At 38.4% G+C, this 16452-nt stretch overlaps 1 protein-coding gene across 1 annotated transcript in view; it reads right to left on the bottom strand.

Annotated features, from left to right (window-relative positions):
- Positions 1 to 608: 608 nt before the first annotated feature.
- Positions 609 to 16452, bottom strand: part of TSEN2 (tRNA splicing endonuclease subunit 2) — a 456866-nt gene continuing 441022 nt past the window's right edge. Inside the window, exon 11 of the mRNA XM_044078068.1 lies at positions 609 to 1176. Coding sequence (XP_043934003.1) covers positions 1123 to 1176 — 54 coding nt within the window. The 3' untranslated portion in view covers positions 609 to 1122. The remainder of the gene's footprint in view (positions 1177 to 16452) is intronic.

Below are 16452 nucleotides of genomic sequence, written 5' to 3'. Positions count from 1 at the left end.
CATAGAAGGCACTCAAGGTACACTGCACTACTCCTACCATCTTGATTCCCCATTTAGTCAGTCACTCAGTCTCTTCTGGGAGTCGAGCATAAATCAGAAACACACACAGTCTCCCATGAAGTTGCCCAACAACAATTCAAATGACAAGCCAGCCCTGCTGAAGTAGACAACACTGCTGGTAACACATTTAAGAATGAACCACAGTCACAGGTACCGCAGTCAACTTGTCTGTCCCACTAAGGCTGGCTAATGCATGACCATACATTAAGGTGATTCAACTGTATGTAGACAAACATTGCACCTTGAAACCATAATGTGCACACTTCATGAACATAATGCCATACTTCTAATGAATATTTTACAACAAATGTGTGAATGACCATTATGCTACACACTGCAAAGTGTTTAACAAATGCTAGTAGTTTAGCAGGCAGACAATGCTATGAGATAATCTCCATTTTGTAGTACTGGGTTCAATTTCTTCCATCTCCACTTTTCTAACATGTCACTTTGCACAAAACTTTCAATCAGACAGCACTCCTTGAAAAGAGGCACTTCTGAACTTGTGAGCTGAATATATAAATTAAAATGATACAAGAACACAAAACTAATTTGTATGACCATTTTCCTTTTGTTTTTACCTTTTTGTCACTTTAATGCAGAATCAGAGCCTACTACCAAATATATACATGCATTTATTTAATAAAAAAAATCATATAAATGAATGGAAAATTAATAACTAAATGTACTTATTAAATAAATAAAAATGTATATAACAAAAATAGAATTACAGTGTGTCAAAAAAGGTTTCTTATGCTGTGTCTATGGCAAAAACTAAATTTAAATTAAAGAGCACAATGGTATTTGTAGCCAGTATTTACAGGAGTTACTTCCAAAATACCCACAGTACTTTCTTTGTAAAAAGGAGTAAAAAATATTTCACAGTGCTGCAACAACTGTTTTATCTTTTTTTTTTAAATCTGAAGTGCATAATTTTGTTATCTGTATGGTGTCCTCCTAGCATCCACAGATACTTAGGTTTGCACCTCATTCTAGTTTTGTGAAAGACAGACTTCTATTATGCCATGTTTTACACTTTGTTGATTGGGCAAGTTTTGTATGTTACTCTTGATCAGTACGTTCTCGTGAAGAGACCCAGCGACTGAAAATTAGTTCCTGAAAATACAAAAAAAAATATATAATCAATAGACTGAAAATTCTGCAACTTGAAGAAGTCTCTTGTTCTACACTGACATAAAAACACAATACAGTGATGAATGAATCTATATGGACAGCCTGGTGAAAGGAAGGAGGGTGGCCTAATGGTTAAGGTGTTCGCCTTACAAACACAAAGTGCAGGGTTTGAGTCTCACAGGGGATAATTGGCTAGGCTTAAAATGGCTCGCAAGGGCAGTCAGCTTAGTACTAATCTATGAACCTATGGGACTAACCTGGTCAACAAAATATATATAAAAAAACAGGAATATAAATAAATAAATGAATGACAATCTTTACTCATAGCATGAAAACAATGTTCCAAGAAGAAAAAAAGTTTTCAATGTTAGTTCTTTCACTTAAATCAGCACTGTAAGAAAGCTAAATTAATACATTTCAAGGGGGGTATTAATGTATTTTGGAAGGGTTGCTTTTTCTTCTTACCACTCTCTCTTCTTTGGGCAAGGAAAAATAATACAGATATCTTAAAAATACGTGATTCACTTACCTACTTTGAGAGTGATAATACATTCGCTTGTCCATTTATTTGAGCAAAAATGTACTAGGGATATTAATTTGTATAACAGAATAATAACTTAAAGATCTGACTAACAAAATAAAAACTGTTATAGATCTGACTAACAAAATAAGAACTGTTATAGATCTGACTATATACCTATAGATGAAATCATTAAATCATGAAACCTGATACAGGGAGTGGAACTGTTTTAATGGACACTTTTCTATATTCTAGTTAAATGTTTGAGATACTCCAAATGAAACACTACACAGAAAACAAAAAGTTGGAAGAAATAAATTGCCAGGTATCTCAAAATCTTTTAATCCAACCAAGGTTAAGTGCTTTCAGCCATTTCACACTGGCCTTCTTCAGAACAAAGAAAACACATTTCTACACATCTTAAATACAGTCATCTATTAAAAACAACCAATCACATGACTTCAATAATTTAAACATCAATTATCAAGTTAAAAACACAGACTAATGACTCTGCAAACAAAGATGTCAAAATAAATATATATTTTTTTATTTTTTCCTTACTTTTTGCATTTATCATAGTATACTTTCCTACGTAAAACTGCTTTATAATTTACCCAGCCATTTAACCCAGGTGTATTGTACGCATTGAAAAGAATCTGCCATTTTAATTCTTTATACTCTAATTCTCCCTCCTTGTCTCCATTAAAATCACTGGGTACACTATCACACAAAAAAATGAGTTCCAAAAGGCTTACAAGTATTAAAAACACCTAGTGGGCAGTATTCTGATGCATTTCATGATAAATGGAATGAGATTTGTCAAACAGCTGGGTTAGCTTTTGTTAAATTGTTAAAAGAGCACAAGGTCCAAGAAAAAGTTAAGCTATGTAAATGGATTGATAAGCTTGCTTGACAAAATTTCTTTGTCTGCTTCTGGAAGAGAAATGGATGATTTCTTAAAGATTCACCTTAAGTAGGAAAATTAGGTGAATCATTAAGTGAAAAGAAAATTGTAAGAGATCTATCACTTTATTCTTCACATAATAATCAACAAAAGGAGTCTGCCGCTTTAAGAGATGAATGCAGAGATTTTAAGAGCTCTTGTGAGCATGCGCCAACAGTTACTCATGAGGAGGAAACGGAGAGATCTATAGCGAGGCAAAGAAATTTAGGGCCAACAGATATGAGAGACAAAAACTTTTTTATCTCCTCGATGATCGAAAAGACTCCAAGAGTGGAGATTAGTGCAGAACGAACCAGTAGGAGCAGCTGGGAGAGGGATGGAACAAGTGTATTTAGGGGGAGAACACTTGGGAATCAACAAACCAGGCTTGGTCACAAACGTCAAGACTTGTATCCGCTGTTTCAGAAGAAGAGAAATGAGCAGATGGACAATTATTCCAGGTAATACCCAAAACTTTCAAAGTGTTTAATTTATCTGACAAAATTTTGATTGACCAAGAATTTGCAGTTTTGAGCAAAGGTTTTACTTTTATTCCCTCGAAAAGGGCAGATGTTACAAGACTTTAATTGACTTGAAGGGGTACACACGTAAACATAATTTAAAACTGCTTTTTGGAAATGGTACCACAAGACAAGTGAGTGATTTTATTATACCAAGTGTATACAACAATCCATTACACCCCACCATAAAGGCCTTTGAAGAGATATGCGAAGTTGAAATTAGAGATTTATTGAATTAAAAAAGTGACAAGAAGTTTTATAAAAGTGGAGCAGAAAAGTTATTTGTCTATTAAGAATGTTCATTTGATTCGAGTTATGAGGGCGGACAAGGGGGGGGGGTTCAATGGTGATTGTAACTCAACATGATTATGTTAAAGCTATACAAGATTTGCTATCTGATGATCAATTTTATAAAAAGGTGCTTAAAAAGATGTTCACAAAGCCTATAAATAATACTGATTCATGGTTATTTGAAAGTGTTTGTGAGGGGGTTATATCTCTGAATCTATGTATGCTTTTTCAGGTATCCAAACCCAAAATTGGAAGTTTATTTGGTATACCAAAAATACATAAGGATGACAGAAATCCCCCTTATAGGCCTGTTGTTTTGGCACCTGCTTCTAAATTGGAACCTATTTCAAAATTTATAGATAGGGCACTTTTAAAATTGGTTCAAAGGTGCGATTCATTTACAAGATTTTCGTTTGATTTTTTATGTAAAATCAAAGATAAAAATGTGGCACCTGAAGATTTGATAGTTACAGCTGATGTTAAGTCATTATACACCTGCATTCCATATGAAGTTGGCTTGTAGTGGGTGAGGAATATGTTAACAGTGATGAATATGAAGTTAGAAAGTGCAGGTTTTATGTTGGAATGTATGGAACATATTTAAATAATTTTTTTATGTTTGAAAATGAACATTATTTGCAAATGAGGGGTGTGGCTATGGGGGCCAGGATGGCTCCCAATTATGCCAATTTGGTAATGGCTTATTGGAAGGCCAAGATTCTAATTATTTGGAAGGTAGTGAAAACATGCGTTTATATCACAGATTTATTGATGATTTTTTTTTATTTGGAAAGGCACGAGTATTGCATTAAACACTTTTATTGACAATATGAACAAGAGTACAACTTTTTTTTAAAGTTTTTCATTTACATCAGGTGCTACCAATGTATGTATTTTGGATTTAGAAGTTTTTAAACAAACTGGAGGATGTAAGTTAGGTTCTATCATCAGCTACAAACACGTGGCAAGTAATAGTTTATTGCACTACTCTAGTATGCATCCCACTTATGTTAAGCATATTATCATCAAGGTGCAGTTAGTGAGATTAAAAAGGCTGATTACAGATGTAATGGTGTTAGACAAATTTGTAGACGAGTTACATTCAAGGTTTATATATGGGATATCCATCAAAGACAGTAAGGGATATACTGATAGAGAATATGAATGATCAAGAAAATAACAATATTTCACCAAACTGGTCTATGTCTATGCCCTTGGTTTAAAGTGTGGATAGTGTAGCAATAAAAGGAGTCATAAGAAATGATTGGAGACTATTGCAAGCACATAATGGAGTAAGTAGGTTCTTCCCCTTTTTTCATCAATAAAAGAGCTAAGAAATTTAAAGAGTTGTTAGAATTTAGATGCCTTTCCAAAAAAGTAAAGAATAAGGACACTTTCAAATTTAACAACTAACTTTTGTACATTTATAGCAGAGGGTCCTAATTTTGAGATTGTTACCAGTAGTAAAATATGGCAGGTTCCAAGTAGGTTTCACTGCGGAGCCACTTTTGTGCTATATTTGGCCAAGTGCTCTGTATGTACATCATTCTACACTGGCAGGACCAATAGGGAGTTAAGAAGGACGTACGAACACTTGTATGCCATTAAAAATAAAAACATGGACAATGCACTTTACAAGCACACCTTAACATGTTTGGATTTAAAAAAAAATATTTTTTTGTGTGATATAGTAGGGAGGTGTACTATGATAAATGCAAAAAGTAAGGAAAAAATATTTTATTTTTAATTACTTATTTTTACAAGTTTATGTACAGTCATGAGTCTGTGTTTTTTACTTAATAATTGGTTTTTAAGTGATTGAAGGCATGTGATTGGTTGTTTTTAATAGATGACAGTATTTAAGATGTGTAGAAATGTGTTTTCTTTGTTCTGAAGAAGGCCAGTATAAAATGGCCGAAAGCGCTTAACCTTGGTTGGATTAAAAGATTTTGAAATACCTGGTAATTTATTTCTTCCAAGCTTTTGTTTTTCATGCAGTGTTTCATTTGGACTGTGGTCAATACACTACCTCAGAGGCTTTTTGGTATAGTTTGCTGATACATGTTTGAGATACTGTTTGATATTAACAGATACATTCCAGTATCTCAGAATACTATTGATTTATCATACAAAAGTATAGAGTTGCTCCCTGATGATTTGGTTATGCAGAAAATTATAACTCCTAGTGAATTTAGGTTTTTGAGGTATGAAAAGCCATATGACATAAATTCATGAATGTCTCAATGACCCAAGACCAGCAGCGGCTGCTCAGGGGTGTAAAACTTATCCCCTGGAAGCATACACTGACTGGAAATTAAAGCCTTATACAAAGAAATTCCCCCATCACTTGAAGGATTCCTGGGACTTCTTAGGTAAACAGAAAAAGGAACTTTATAAAGTGACAATATCATCTTTGTCACTATTGATGTAGTTGATTTGTTTTCTGTAATCCTTCATGACACAGGTTTAGAGCATTGTTCTGAGGTAGTGTCTACCTTTTAGTTTTTAAATAGCAGGGAGACACGTCTGATAGCAGATTTAATGGAATTAGTTTTACATAATAATTACATCTGTTCTGAGTGAGAACATTTAAAACAGAACAAAGGGGTGGCAATGGGAGCCATTTGTGCCCCTATATACACCAATTTAGCCATGTTATCCTGGGAATGTAAGTATATTTTTAATTCAAAATTTCACAACTGCTGGAGTTTTAAGTTCGTTTCCTTGATGATATCTTTATTTTATGGACTAGTACTATTGTTGCACTGGATGAATTTTTAAATATATTAATTATTGCACTAATTTTTTAAGCTTCACCTATTAACATTCTTTGAATAGCATTAATTACTTGGACATTCTGATCAGTAAAAGAGATGCATGTTTTATGTCCAGTAACCACAGTGGTGCAGGGAATAGTGTCACCTCACAGCAAGAAGTACTCCAGTTTGATTCTTCACTGGGGTGCCTTCTGTACGGAGTCTGCATGGCCTCCCAGAGGTCACATGCGTTTCCTCTGGGTGCGCCGGTTTCCTACTGCAATCCAAAGACATGCAGTAGGTGGACTGGAGACACTAAATTGGCCATAGGTGCGAGTGCGTGGTATGGATAAACTACAAAGGCAGGGCTACCCACCCAGTGGTGTAAACCTTTGCTTGAGATGATTGTCACTGCTAATGTGATACCCCCACCCCATGTGCAAAATGGGAAAAAGGGGTTGAGGATGGATGGATTTACAGGAAACCAATATTTTCAACAAATTCTTATTTACATTTTAGTAGTTACCCAGCACAGACAAAAGCTTTGGTTAAGAGGCAATATTGCAAGACTGGCAAGGATGATTTCTGATGATGTTGATTTTGAAAAAGAATCTGATTTTTTTAAACAAAATGTTCTTGGAGAGGGCGTATCCTGGAAGGATGATTAACAAAATTAGATGTGAGGTCAAACAGAAAAGGCACTGTGCGTTTAAAACATTATTAGGGTAGATTTTGATAAAGAGAATAGTTCTAATACATTGGGTGATATACGGAGATACGAGACATTTTAATTCAGAATTAATTATGAAATACTTCCTTGACTGTTACAATATGAAAATAATTTTCAACAATAACTGGGGTATTTAACCTTGGACTTGTTATGACTTATTAAAATAGTTAAACATCAGTCTGGTATTGTTGGTATACTTTCTGGTCTTTTACCATTTTGGCAGACTGGTGGTGGTGGAACTTTATGAGAAATACCAAATGTTTTTACTGTTAACACTTCAACTCTGGAGAGTAAGTGCAGAGGAGTGCTCCAGGGTTTGATCTCCTCAGTCTTCATTTTTCTACAATGTGCCGCTCAGCAAGTTGTTCTAAATGACCGTGCTTATGAATCTCCACTTAAAAGGGACACCTGGGTCCAGTGGGCTTAGCCGGTTAAAAAACAAAATAAAAAAGTAAATAAACCCTTTCATAAGGAGAGAGTCACACTTTACTTTGGTAGTTAGCACAGAGAATTGAGGTTATGAACTCTTAACAAGTTGCTTCCTGTAGCTCAGGATTTGATTCTCTGAGCCCTAGTTTGCGTACTGTGCAACTAACAGCAAGTCACAATCATACAATGCACTGATGCAACTGTAATTTGGGCTAGGCGCCTGAATAATTTCTTGGACCACACACCTAGAAGCAAACTATGAACTCAAAACATCACTCATTTTAGACAACTAAAACATTTAAAACACAAACTTTGACTGTGTGTATGCTGGCACTACATATGCAACTAAAAGTTCACATTCTGTATCTATTGACAAACATAACCTGCATTAAAATGACTGTAGCAGAGGCCCTACTTTACATTAAACTTCTATAAATAATATTTATTTAATAATACAAACTACAGAAACCTGTCCACAAATAGCACATTTTTTTTCTACACAAAATAATGCTTTCCAGAGTGGGCATTATAGGAAAATAATGCACTTTCCAGGGATGGGGAAACTCTGCATCTTTGGTGTCAGGACAAACACTTCTAGGTGGGTCCATTATTTGCCTTGTAATGTCCTCTCTGTTGTGCATTATTGCTCCATTACTACATTACTATAGCGTGTTATACAGTACTAAAAAATACACTGATTAAGGTATAAGACTAGTTAACCAGAACTGTTACATTGGTGGGGATTGCAAATTCAGGGAAAAAATACATGAAATGAAAGAAAAGAACTTGAAAACTTTCTCTTTTGATGTAAATTCCCATTCAAACGCCTTGCCCTCCTTTACTAGGGTTTTCAAAAAATTGCAAAAGCATGCCACAGCTCGGGTGGCACAGCATACATGTTCACTCATGTATACTAACGCACACATAGAAGACATTGCTCTGCTTTATTTCATTTTTTGATAATTCTACCCTCCACTGGACCTGACAAACATCAAGCTTCCTCTTATTTGTCAAGCCCTTTCATTCCCCATGCTGGGTATTTCCCCAGTAAGTCAGCGAGAGCTGACTGGGAGACAGTCATATGGGCAGCCTCAAGCAGTGACTTGTGCCCTCACTAGCAAGCCAGCAATAACCGTGCATTTATTATGAGTCTTACAAACTCCCCTGGGGAGTCCAAATGACCCATGTGACCATGGGAGATACTATGCCCTCCCTGTGAATCTGCATAGTCCTTTGCTTCCAAGATAAGGGCTAACTTGTTTGTCACTTGGTGGATGAAGGCCTCTACCTGGGCTGTTCCCTTTGGATTGTCATCCCTCCAAGGGACTGTGGGAATTGATAGCTTTGGTCCACATGTTCCCCTCCCCCAAAAGATAGGATTATCCATCCTTCCAAACGGCACTCAAAAGCTAGGATGATCTATTCTTCTATATGCCAGCTCTGACAGGTACACAAGTCACTAAACAGACTCCAGTCACCTTGTCCATAGTCAGAACTTTATCTATCTATGCCAACAACACTGGCTACTGTAGCTCTAGAGCATCAAGCATCAATCAAACCAACTGTTCAATAAGTGCTAATACATAAATTACATATTTAAGAAGGTAAGCTGTATTCCTTGACTGACAAGTAACAGTGGCTTTACCTACTCAAGGTAAAATTTGCTGAATCAGACTTCAACTTCATGGGTAATCACCATGCTGGTTGTGAGGAAACCCTCCCTCACTACTAAAAGGACTGAGACTATAAGATACTGTACACCCTATTGTCTGTCATAATATGTTACCAAAATCTTAAGTATTGCAATTAAGCTTTTAATTTTACCTGAAAATATTCCCTTACTGCTCCTCTGCCTCTTACAGCAGACTACTTAGCCCCTCTGTAAACAAAATATACTGTTTCGCATAATACCTTTGTCGACACGCTAAATCCAGTGTCAATGAAAATACATTATGTGACACCAGGTACAGTTATGGAGACTATAGTATCTAAACAAGGCAAGCACTTTGTCCATAAAATAATATTTTTTATTATTAAAACAGAAGGCAAAATAACAGGTTATTTGTGCAAACTCTTTTTTAGGCTAGAGAAAAAAAAATAACACACAAATGTTGCAGTTTCATGCCAGTTCAGGTCTAGTCCCAAATGAAATTCAGACAGCCTCCTCCAGGCTGGATTCTCAGCAAATATTTCGAGTCTATCTCAGAGTTCTCTATTACTCTTACTTCAGAGGTGGTTAACTATACAGGTCATGTTGTGTGGACCATCTCTTAATGATTAAACCCGATTTTTTTTTTTGTTACAAGAATCCATTTAATGGGTTACTGATATTTGTTGCATGGTACAAAGGAGGCAAGAGCTGTGACTCCAAAAGCTGTAGTGAAGTCAAAGTTAATTCAAGCTTTGTCCTCTATTTTCTCCTCAGAAGTATTATGCTTAATTCCCATAACCACTGTCCTGTCCTACCCATTTACATACCTCAGTCCTATTGAATAAATCCTGCTGTCCTCAATTCATTAATCTGTGGTCCTCAGTGTGTCCCCAAAGGCCATAATTTCTCCCTTCAGGTAATGTAGCCTGAGAGATTTTGGCAGCACCCTGTGTGGTGACTGGGTATGCAATTAATTGAGCTAATCAAACTACATATGATGGCAGCAGGCCAGAAAACGGTCTTACTACTGCTAAGTAGGCAGACTCACATCCACAATTTACTGTTCATTTTCCATTCAGACAGAGCAAAGAACTGAACATATTCCGTCACCATCTAGTCAAACCCATGTTACACTTAACAGTGGTAGGTAACAGTACTGCACTCCATGAGAACTCACTGCCCTTGGAGCAGGTACACATGATCAACATGAAAGCACCTCAAGCCTATTCACCACAGCTGACCTAACAGAATCGATTATTTCCTCAACGCACGTTAATACCATCAGAAACAGAAATCCAACCTCTGTTATCAGACTGGCAAATTAACCTCATCTGTATCAGGATGCACTCCCATGATGGCTATTCTGCAGACAAAGCTTTCATCACCACCTTCTTTTGGTTGTTCCCATTAGGGGGTCGCCACAGTGGATCATCTGTTTCCATTTCTTCCTGTCCTCTGCATCATGCTCTTTCACACCAACCGCCTGCATATCCTCTCTCACCACATCCATAAACCTTATCTTAGGCCTTCCTCTTTTCCTCTTACCTGGCAGCTCCATCCTTAGCATCCTTTTCCCAATATACCCAGCATCCCTCCTCAGCACATGTCCAAACCAACGCAATCTCGCCTCTCTTGCTTTGTCTCCAAACTGTTCAACTTGAGCTGACCCTCTAATATACTGATTCCTAATCCTGTCCATCCTAGTCACACCCAGTGCAAATCTTAACATCTCTAACTCTGCTACATCCAGCTCTGACTCCTGCCTTTTTGTCAATGCCATTGTCTCCAACCCATATAACATAGCTGGTCTCACTACCCTCTTTTAGACTTTCCCTTTCACTCTTACTGGTACCAATCTGTCACAAATCACTCCTGACACACTTCTCCAACCATTCCACTCTGCCTGTACTCTCATCTTCACCTCTCTTCTACACTCACCATTATTCTGAACTGTTGATCCCTCACCATTACTCTGAACTGTTGATCCCAAGTACTTAACCTCATCCACCTTTACCAACTCTACTCCCTGCATCCTCACCATTCCTCTACCCTCCCTCTCATTTACACACATATATTCTGTTTTAGCCCTGCTGACTGTCAAAGGAAAAACTTCAAAGACCAATACACGTAAGGTTCAGGTTAAGGCACTTTAATTCTTGCAGCAAGGAGACAAAAACATGCATGCAAAAATTCAGAGTTTGTCCAACTAAAATCAGGAAGTGAAGCCATTCTTATACTATTCTTACAAGACATTGCCTACTGAAGCTGACATAGTAAATCACAAGTTTACAATATTGTTTTTCACAGCAGATGTTGCTCATGATTTTCTGCTGACATGACATAACATTTCTAGATTCATGAGAAAACTTTGAAAAAATAACATGGCCTTGGAGACCGGCAGCTAGTTGCAATTATTTCTACAGTGCTGTGTTACATTTCAAGGTACTCTACTCATTTGAGCACAAAGCAATCACAGATTACAGTTCATATTCTTCAAGCGGTCTTTGTTCCACTTTATCTATCCTTCCTGCAGCTGTGTATGTTCTCATAACACAGACAGGGCTGATTGTCTAAGTTTAATAACATTATAGAAAGCAGTATTGTTCTATTCATTATTTTTCTAACCAAGCAGAAAACCATCTGCTTCTCAGTACATTTCCTATGACATAAACAAGATTTTAGCTGCGCTGACAAAATACAAGGTCAGAAAGCATTTGCCATTAATATGGATTTGTTCAGCATAAAGCAGAATAAATGTAATGAACCTTTTGGGCTTCTAAAAAGGCACTAATGCACACATATTAATACATATTTTTCTAACACTGACCTTCATTCCTCTCCTCTTTAAAGTAGATCTCCACCTCTCCAGGGTCTCCTCAACCTGGTCCCTACTCTCACTACAGATCACAATGTCATATGCAAACATCATAGTCCATGGGGCCTTCTGTCTGATCTCATCTGTCAACCTGTCCATCACCACTGCAAATAAGAAAGGGCTCAGAGCTGATCCTTGATGTAATCCCACCTCCACCTTAAACGTATCTGTCACTCCCACCGCAGTCCTCACCAATGTCACACTACCCTCGTACATATACTGTACCACTCTTACATAATTCTCTGTCACTCCTGACTTCCTCATACAATACCACAACTCCTCTCTAGGCACCCTGTCATATGCTTTCTCTAAGTCCACAAAGACACAATGCAACTCCTTCTGACCTTTTCTGTATTTTTCCAACAACACTCAGAGCAAACATTGCATGTAGTGCTCTTTCCTGGCATGAAACCATACTGCTGATCACTAATAATCACCTCCCTTCTTAACCTAGCTTCCACTACTCTTTCCCATAACATCAAGCTGTGACTGATCAATTTTATCCCTCTGTAGTCACTGCAGCTCTGCACATCACCCTTATTCTTAAAGATAGGTACCAAACACTTTTTCTCCACTCCTCAGGCATCCTCTGACTTTCCAAAATTTCATTAAATAATCTGATTAAAAATTCCACTGCCATTTCTCCTAAGCACCTCCATGCTTCCACTGGTATGTCATCTGGGCCAACAGCCTTTCCATTCTTCATCCTCTTCATAGCTGTCCTTACTTCCTCCTTGCTAATCTGTTTCACTTCCTGATTCACTATCCCCACATCATCCAACCTTCTCTCTCTCATTCTCTTCATTCATCAGTCCCTCAAAGTACTCTTTCCATCTACTCAGCACACTACCCTCGCTTGTGAGAACGTTTCCCTCACTATCCTTTATCACCTTTACCTGCTGCACATCTTTCCCAGCTCTGTCCCTCTGTCTAGCCAATCGGTACAGGTCCTTTTCTCCCTCTTTAGTGTCCAATCTGTCATAAAACTCTCCATATGCCTTATCCTTAGCCACCTCTCTCTTTGCCATGCGCCTCATCTCCTTATACTCATGTCTACTTTCTTCATCTCTTTGACAATCGCATTTCTTCACCAGCCTCTTCCTCTATATACTCTCCTGTACTTCCTCATTCCACCACCAGGTCTTCTTGTCCTCCCTTCCTCTGTCCAGATGTCACACCAAACACCTTTCTAGCAGTCTCCCTTACTAGCTCTGCTGTAGTTACCCAGCTATTCGGTAACTCTTCACTGCCTCCCAGTGCCTGTCTTAACACTTCCCTGAACTCCACCTCACAATCACCCTTTTTAACTTCCACCATTTAATCCTTGGCACTGCTTTCACACTCCTTCTCTTCTTGATCACCAACGTCATCCTACAGACCACCATTCTATGCTGCTTAACTACACTTTCCCCTGTCACCACTTTACAGTCTCCAATCTCCTTCAGACTGGCCTTCCTACATAGGATATAATCCACCCGTGTGCATCTTCCACCACTCTTGTACATCACCCTATGCTCCTTCCTCTTAAAATACGTATTCACCACAGCCATGTCCATCCTTTTCACAAAATCCACAATCATCTGACCTTCTGCATTCCTCTCCTTACCACCATACCTACCCATCACTTCCTCATCCCCTCTGTTCACTTCACCAACATGCCCATTGAAGTCCGCTCCAATCACTAGTCTCTCACCCTTGGGTACACTCACCACCACTTCATCCAACTCACTCCAAAATTTTTCTTTCTCATCCATCGCACACCCAACTTGTGGAGCATATTCACTAACAACATTCATCATTACACCTTCAATTTCAAGCTTCATAAACATCACTCTATCAGACACTCTCCACCTCCAAAACACTCTTGGCATACTGTTCCTTTAGGATAACCCCTACCCCATTTCTCCTGCCATCCACACCATGATAGAAGAATTTGAACCTGCCTCCTATACACCTGGCCTACCATCCCTTCCATCTGGGTTCTTGCACGCACAATATATTAACCTTCCTTCTCTCAGTCATATCAGCTAGCTCTCTCCCTATACCAGTCATACTGCCAAATTCAAAGTTTCTACCCTCACTACTACACTCCTAACCTTCCTCCTCTCTCCCTGTTTTCAGGCATGCCTTCCCCCCTCCTCTTCTCCTTCAGCCAACAGTAGCCCAATTTCCGCCAGCACCCTGTTGGCCAACAGTACTGGTGGCAGTCGTTAACCCGGGCCTCAACCGATCCAGTATGGAAATATGAAATGTTGTCCGCATAAGTCATTTGGCAGAGGTTTCACGCCGGATGCCCTTCCTGATGCAACCCTCCCCATTTATCTGGGCTTGGGACCGGCACAAAGAATTGCACTGGCTTGTGCATCCCCAGTGGCTGGGTTCTGCAGACAAAGCTTTATTTTTATTTATTTAATTTAAGGCCGAATAAATGCACTGATCCAAACCAGACCCTTTAGTGTGTCACGGTTTATACATGTATTTATGGTGAACGGGAGTGCACCTGCCCAGAAGACTAAGCAATTTTTCCTACTACTCCAGTAGGAGGACTCTGAAGCCTAGATGCAGACAGGCTGTCAAGCAGTACGGAAATTTTGAAGATTCTGGCCTCTAAGCAGCAAGCAGAGTTCCAGAGTGCCAAGCAATATAATTGGAAAGTAGAAAAATGGGAAGATCAGATCAAGGTGGACAAGACAGAAAAAAAAACATGCACAATGAAATTGCTGCTGAGGCAGCTTACAACTACAACAGATGAAGGGAAAGAGTCTGGCTCACTGATCCACTGTGCTGTCTGGAGCCAGAAAAGGAAAATTACAATGAAGATGAATATCCTGACCCTTACAAGGGACAAAAATGAGAAGACAGCAAAATGAAAGAATCTATGGAGGCACTGAAACCAACCCATGCAGATGCTGAAAGGGAATCTACAGCATGTCTATTACACTAAGGAAAGCAACTCAAGTCAACAGCTGTCTCATTGTGTGGCACATGCAAACAGGTGAATCTGGTTTTATTTAAGATTTAATGTTGTTATGATTTAATTTTATGATTTACGTTTTCAAATAAAGGGTTTTAAAAGCCTTAAAGAAGGGAATTTATAGCACTCCTCAGAATACCACTTACAATTCTACCATTAAAAAGTGAAGAAGCTTCCTATTTATCCAGGAATTAAGAGCATTCTTATTTCAGATGTTGTGTGTTAGCTCCAAAAAGTACAGTTTTGTCAAATCTTACCATAACAGTAGCTGTCCTTTCCTTCACTGTTGTAGTATTTCCTATTCAAGGGATTCCCTGCCAAGTGTAGCCTGATGTACGGCCAGTACACCAAAGCTTTAGGATTATAAGTCTGTTGCACGTTACACGTATGTTCCCCGCTCATAGCGTACGGCATAAAGGTGACATATGGACCTACCTACCTCAGAACTGAAAAGCCTCAGAAGGAACAAAAGTCCAAAGAGTAAAAGTGGAATGTGCATCCAGAAGGAAAGAAGAAAAAGGGAATAAAGAAAAGGGTGAGGAGGGAGCAAGTACCGCAACAGTGAAGGGAAGGACATCTACTGTTATGGTAAGATTTTACACAACTGTACTATGTCCTTCCATATCACTGCTGCAATATTCCTTACTCAAGGGAGAGTACAAAAGCTCATGAAGAAAATTGGGAGAAGGAAGAAGGTCCAGCAGAGCCCCCAAGAAAGCCATGGAGGACAGACCTGGCAAATTTGTCTCTAGCCTTGGATACCACATCCAGCTTGTAATGTTTATCTCTGAAAAAAAAAGAATCAAAGGAAGCCACAATCCTGGTAGAATCAGCCTTTACAGGAGCAGAAAGGCTTTTCCCATAAAAAAAAAAAAAAAAAAAGAAAAGAAAATGGCCTTAGAGATCCAAGAAGAAATTGTTTGCTTAGAAATAGCCAAACCTAGAGACCTAGGATGAAAGGAAATAAAAAGTTGTTCAGATTTACAAATGTCTTTAGTTTATCTAAATAATATCAGAGTTGTCTATGTAAATCCAGGGTATGAAACACTTTCTCACTAGCAGACTGTGGAGAAGGGAAAAAAGTGGGCAGATTAAGAGACAACTCGTTAACCATCTTGGGCATAAAAGAAGGATTAGTGCAAAGAGACACACTGTCCCTATGAAAAACTGAAAAAGGAGGAGCAGCCTTAAGGGCCTGAAGCTCAGACACCCATCTAGGTAAAGTAAGGGCCAAAAGAAGAACAGTTCCAAATGCAATGCTGTAAGGAAGCTGAAGCTGCAGCTGCAGGCTCAAAAGGAGTCCGAGTCAAAATTTCAAGAACAAAATTAAGGTCCCAGGAAGGAGGAATAGGCTTTCCTTGGAGGCATAATATTAAGGATGCCTTTAAGAAATTGTTTGACCTCAAATCTAGAAGCCAAAGGAGGAGTCAAAGGCAGACAAGCAGAAACAGCTGAAATGTGGGCTTTAACTGAAGAGTATACCAACCCAGCATGGAGTAATTCGCACAAGTAAGAGAACCAAAAGAACTTCCACAGAAAGTTTATCTAAGGTTATAAGCAAGACACCA

The sequence above is a fragment of the Protopterus annectens genome, chromosome 7.part0 (genome assembly GCF_019279795.1).
Source record: "Protopterus annectens isolate FY-2018-M chromosome 7.part0, PAN1.0, whole genome shotgun sequence".
NCBI lineage: Eukaryota > Metazoa > Chordata > Ceratodontiformes > Protopteridae > Protopterus > Protopterus annectens.
The sequence above is the reverse complement of the archived record's forward strand: the minus strand, read 5'-3'. Positions and strand labels throughout refer to the sequence as shown.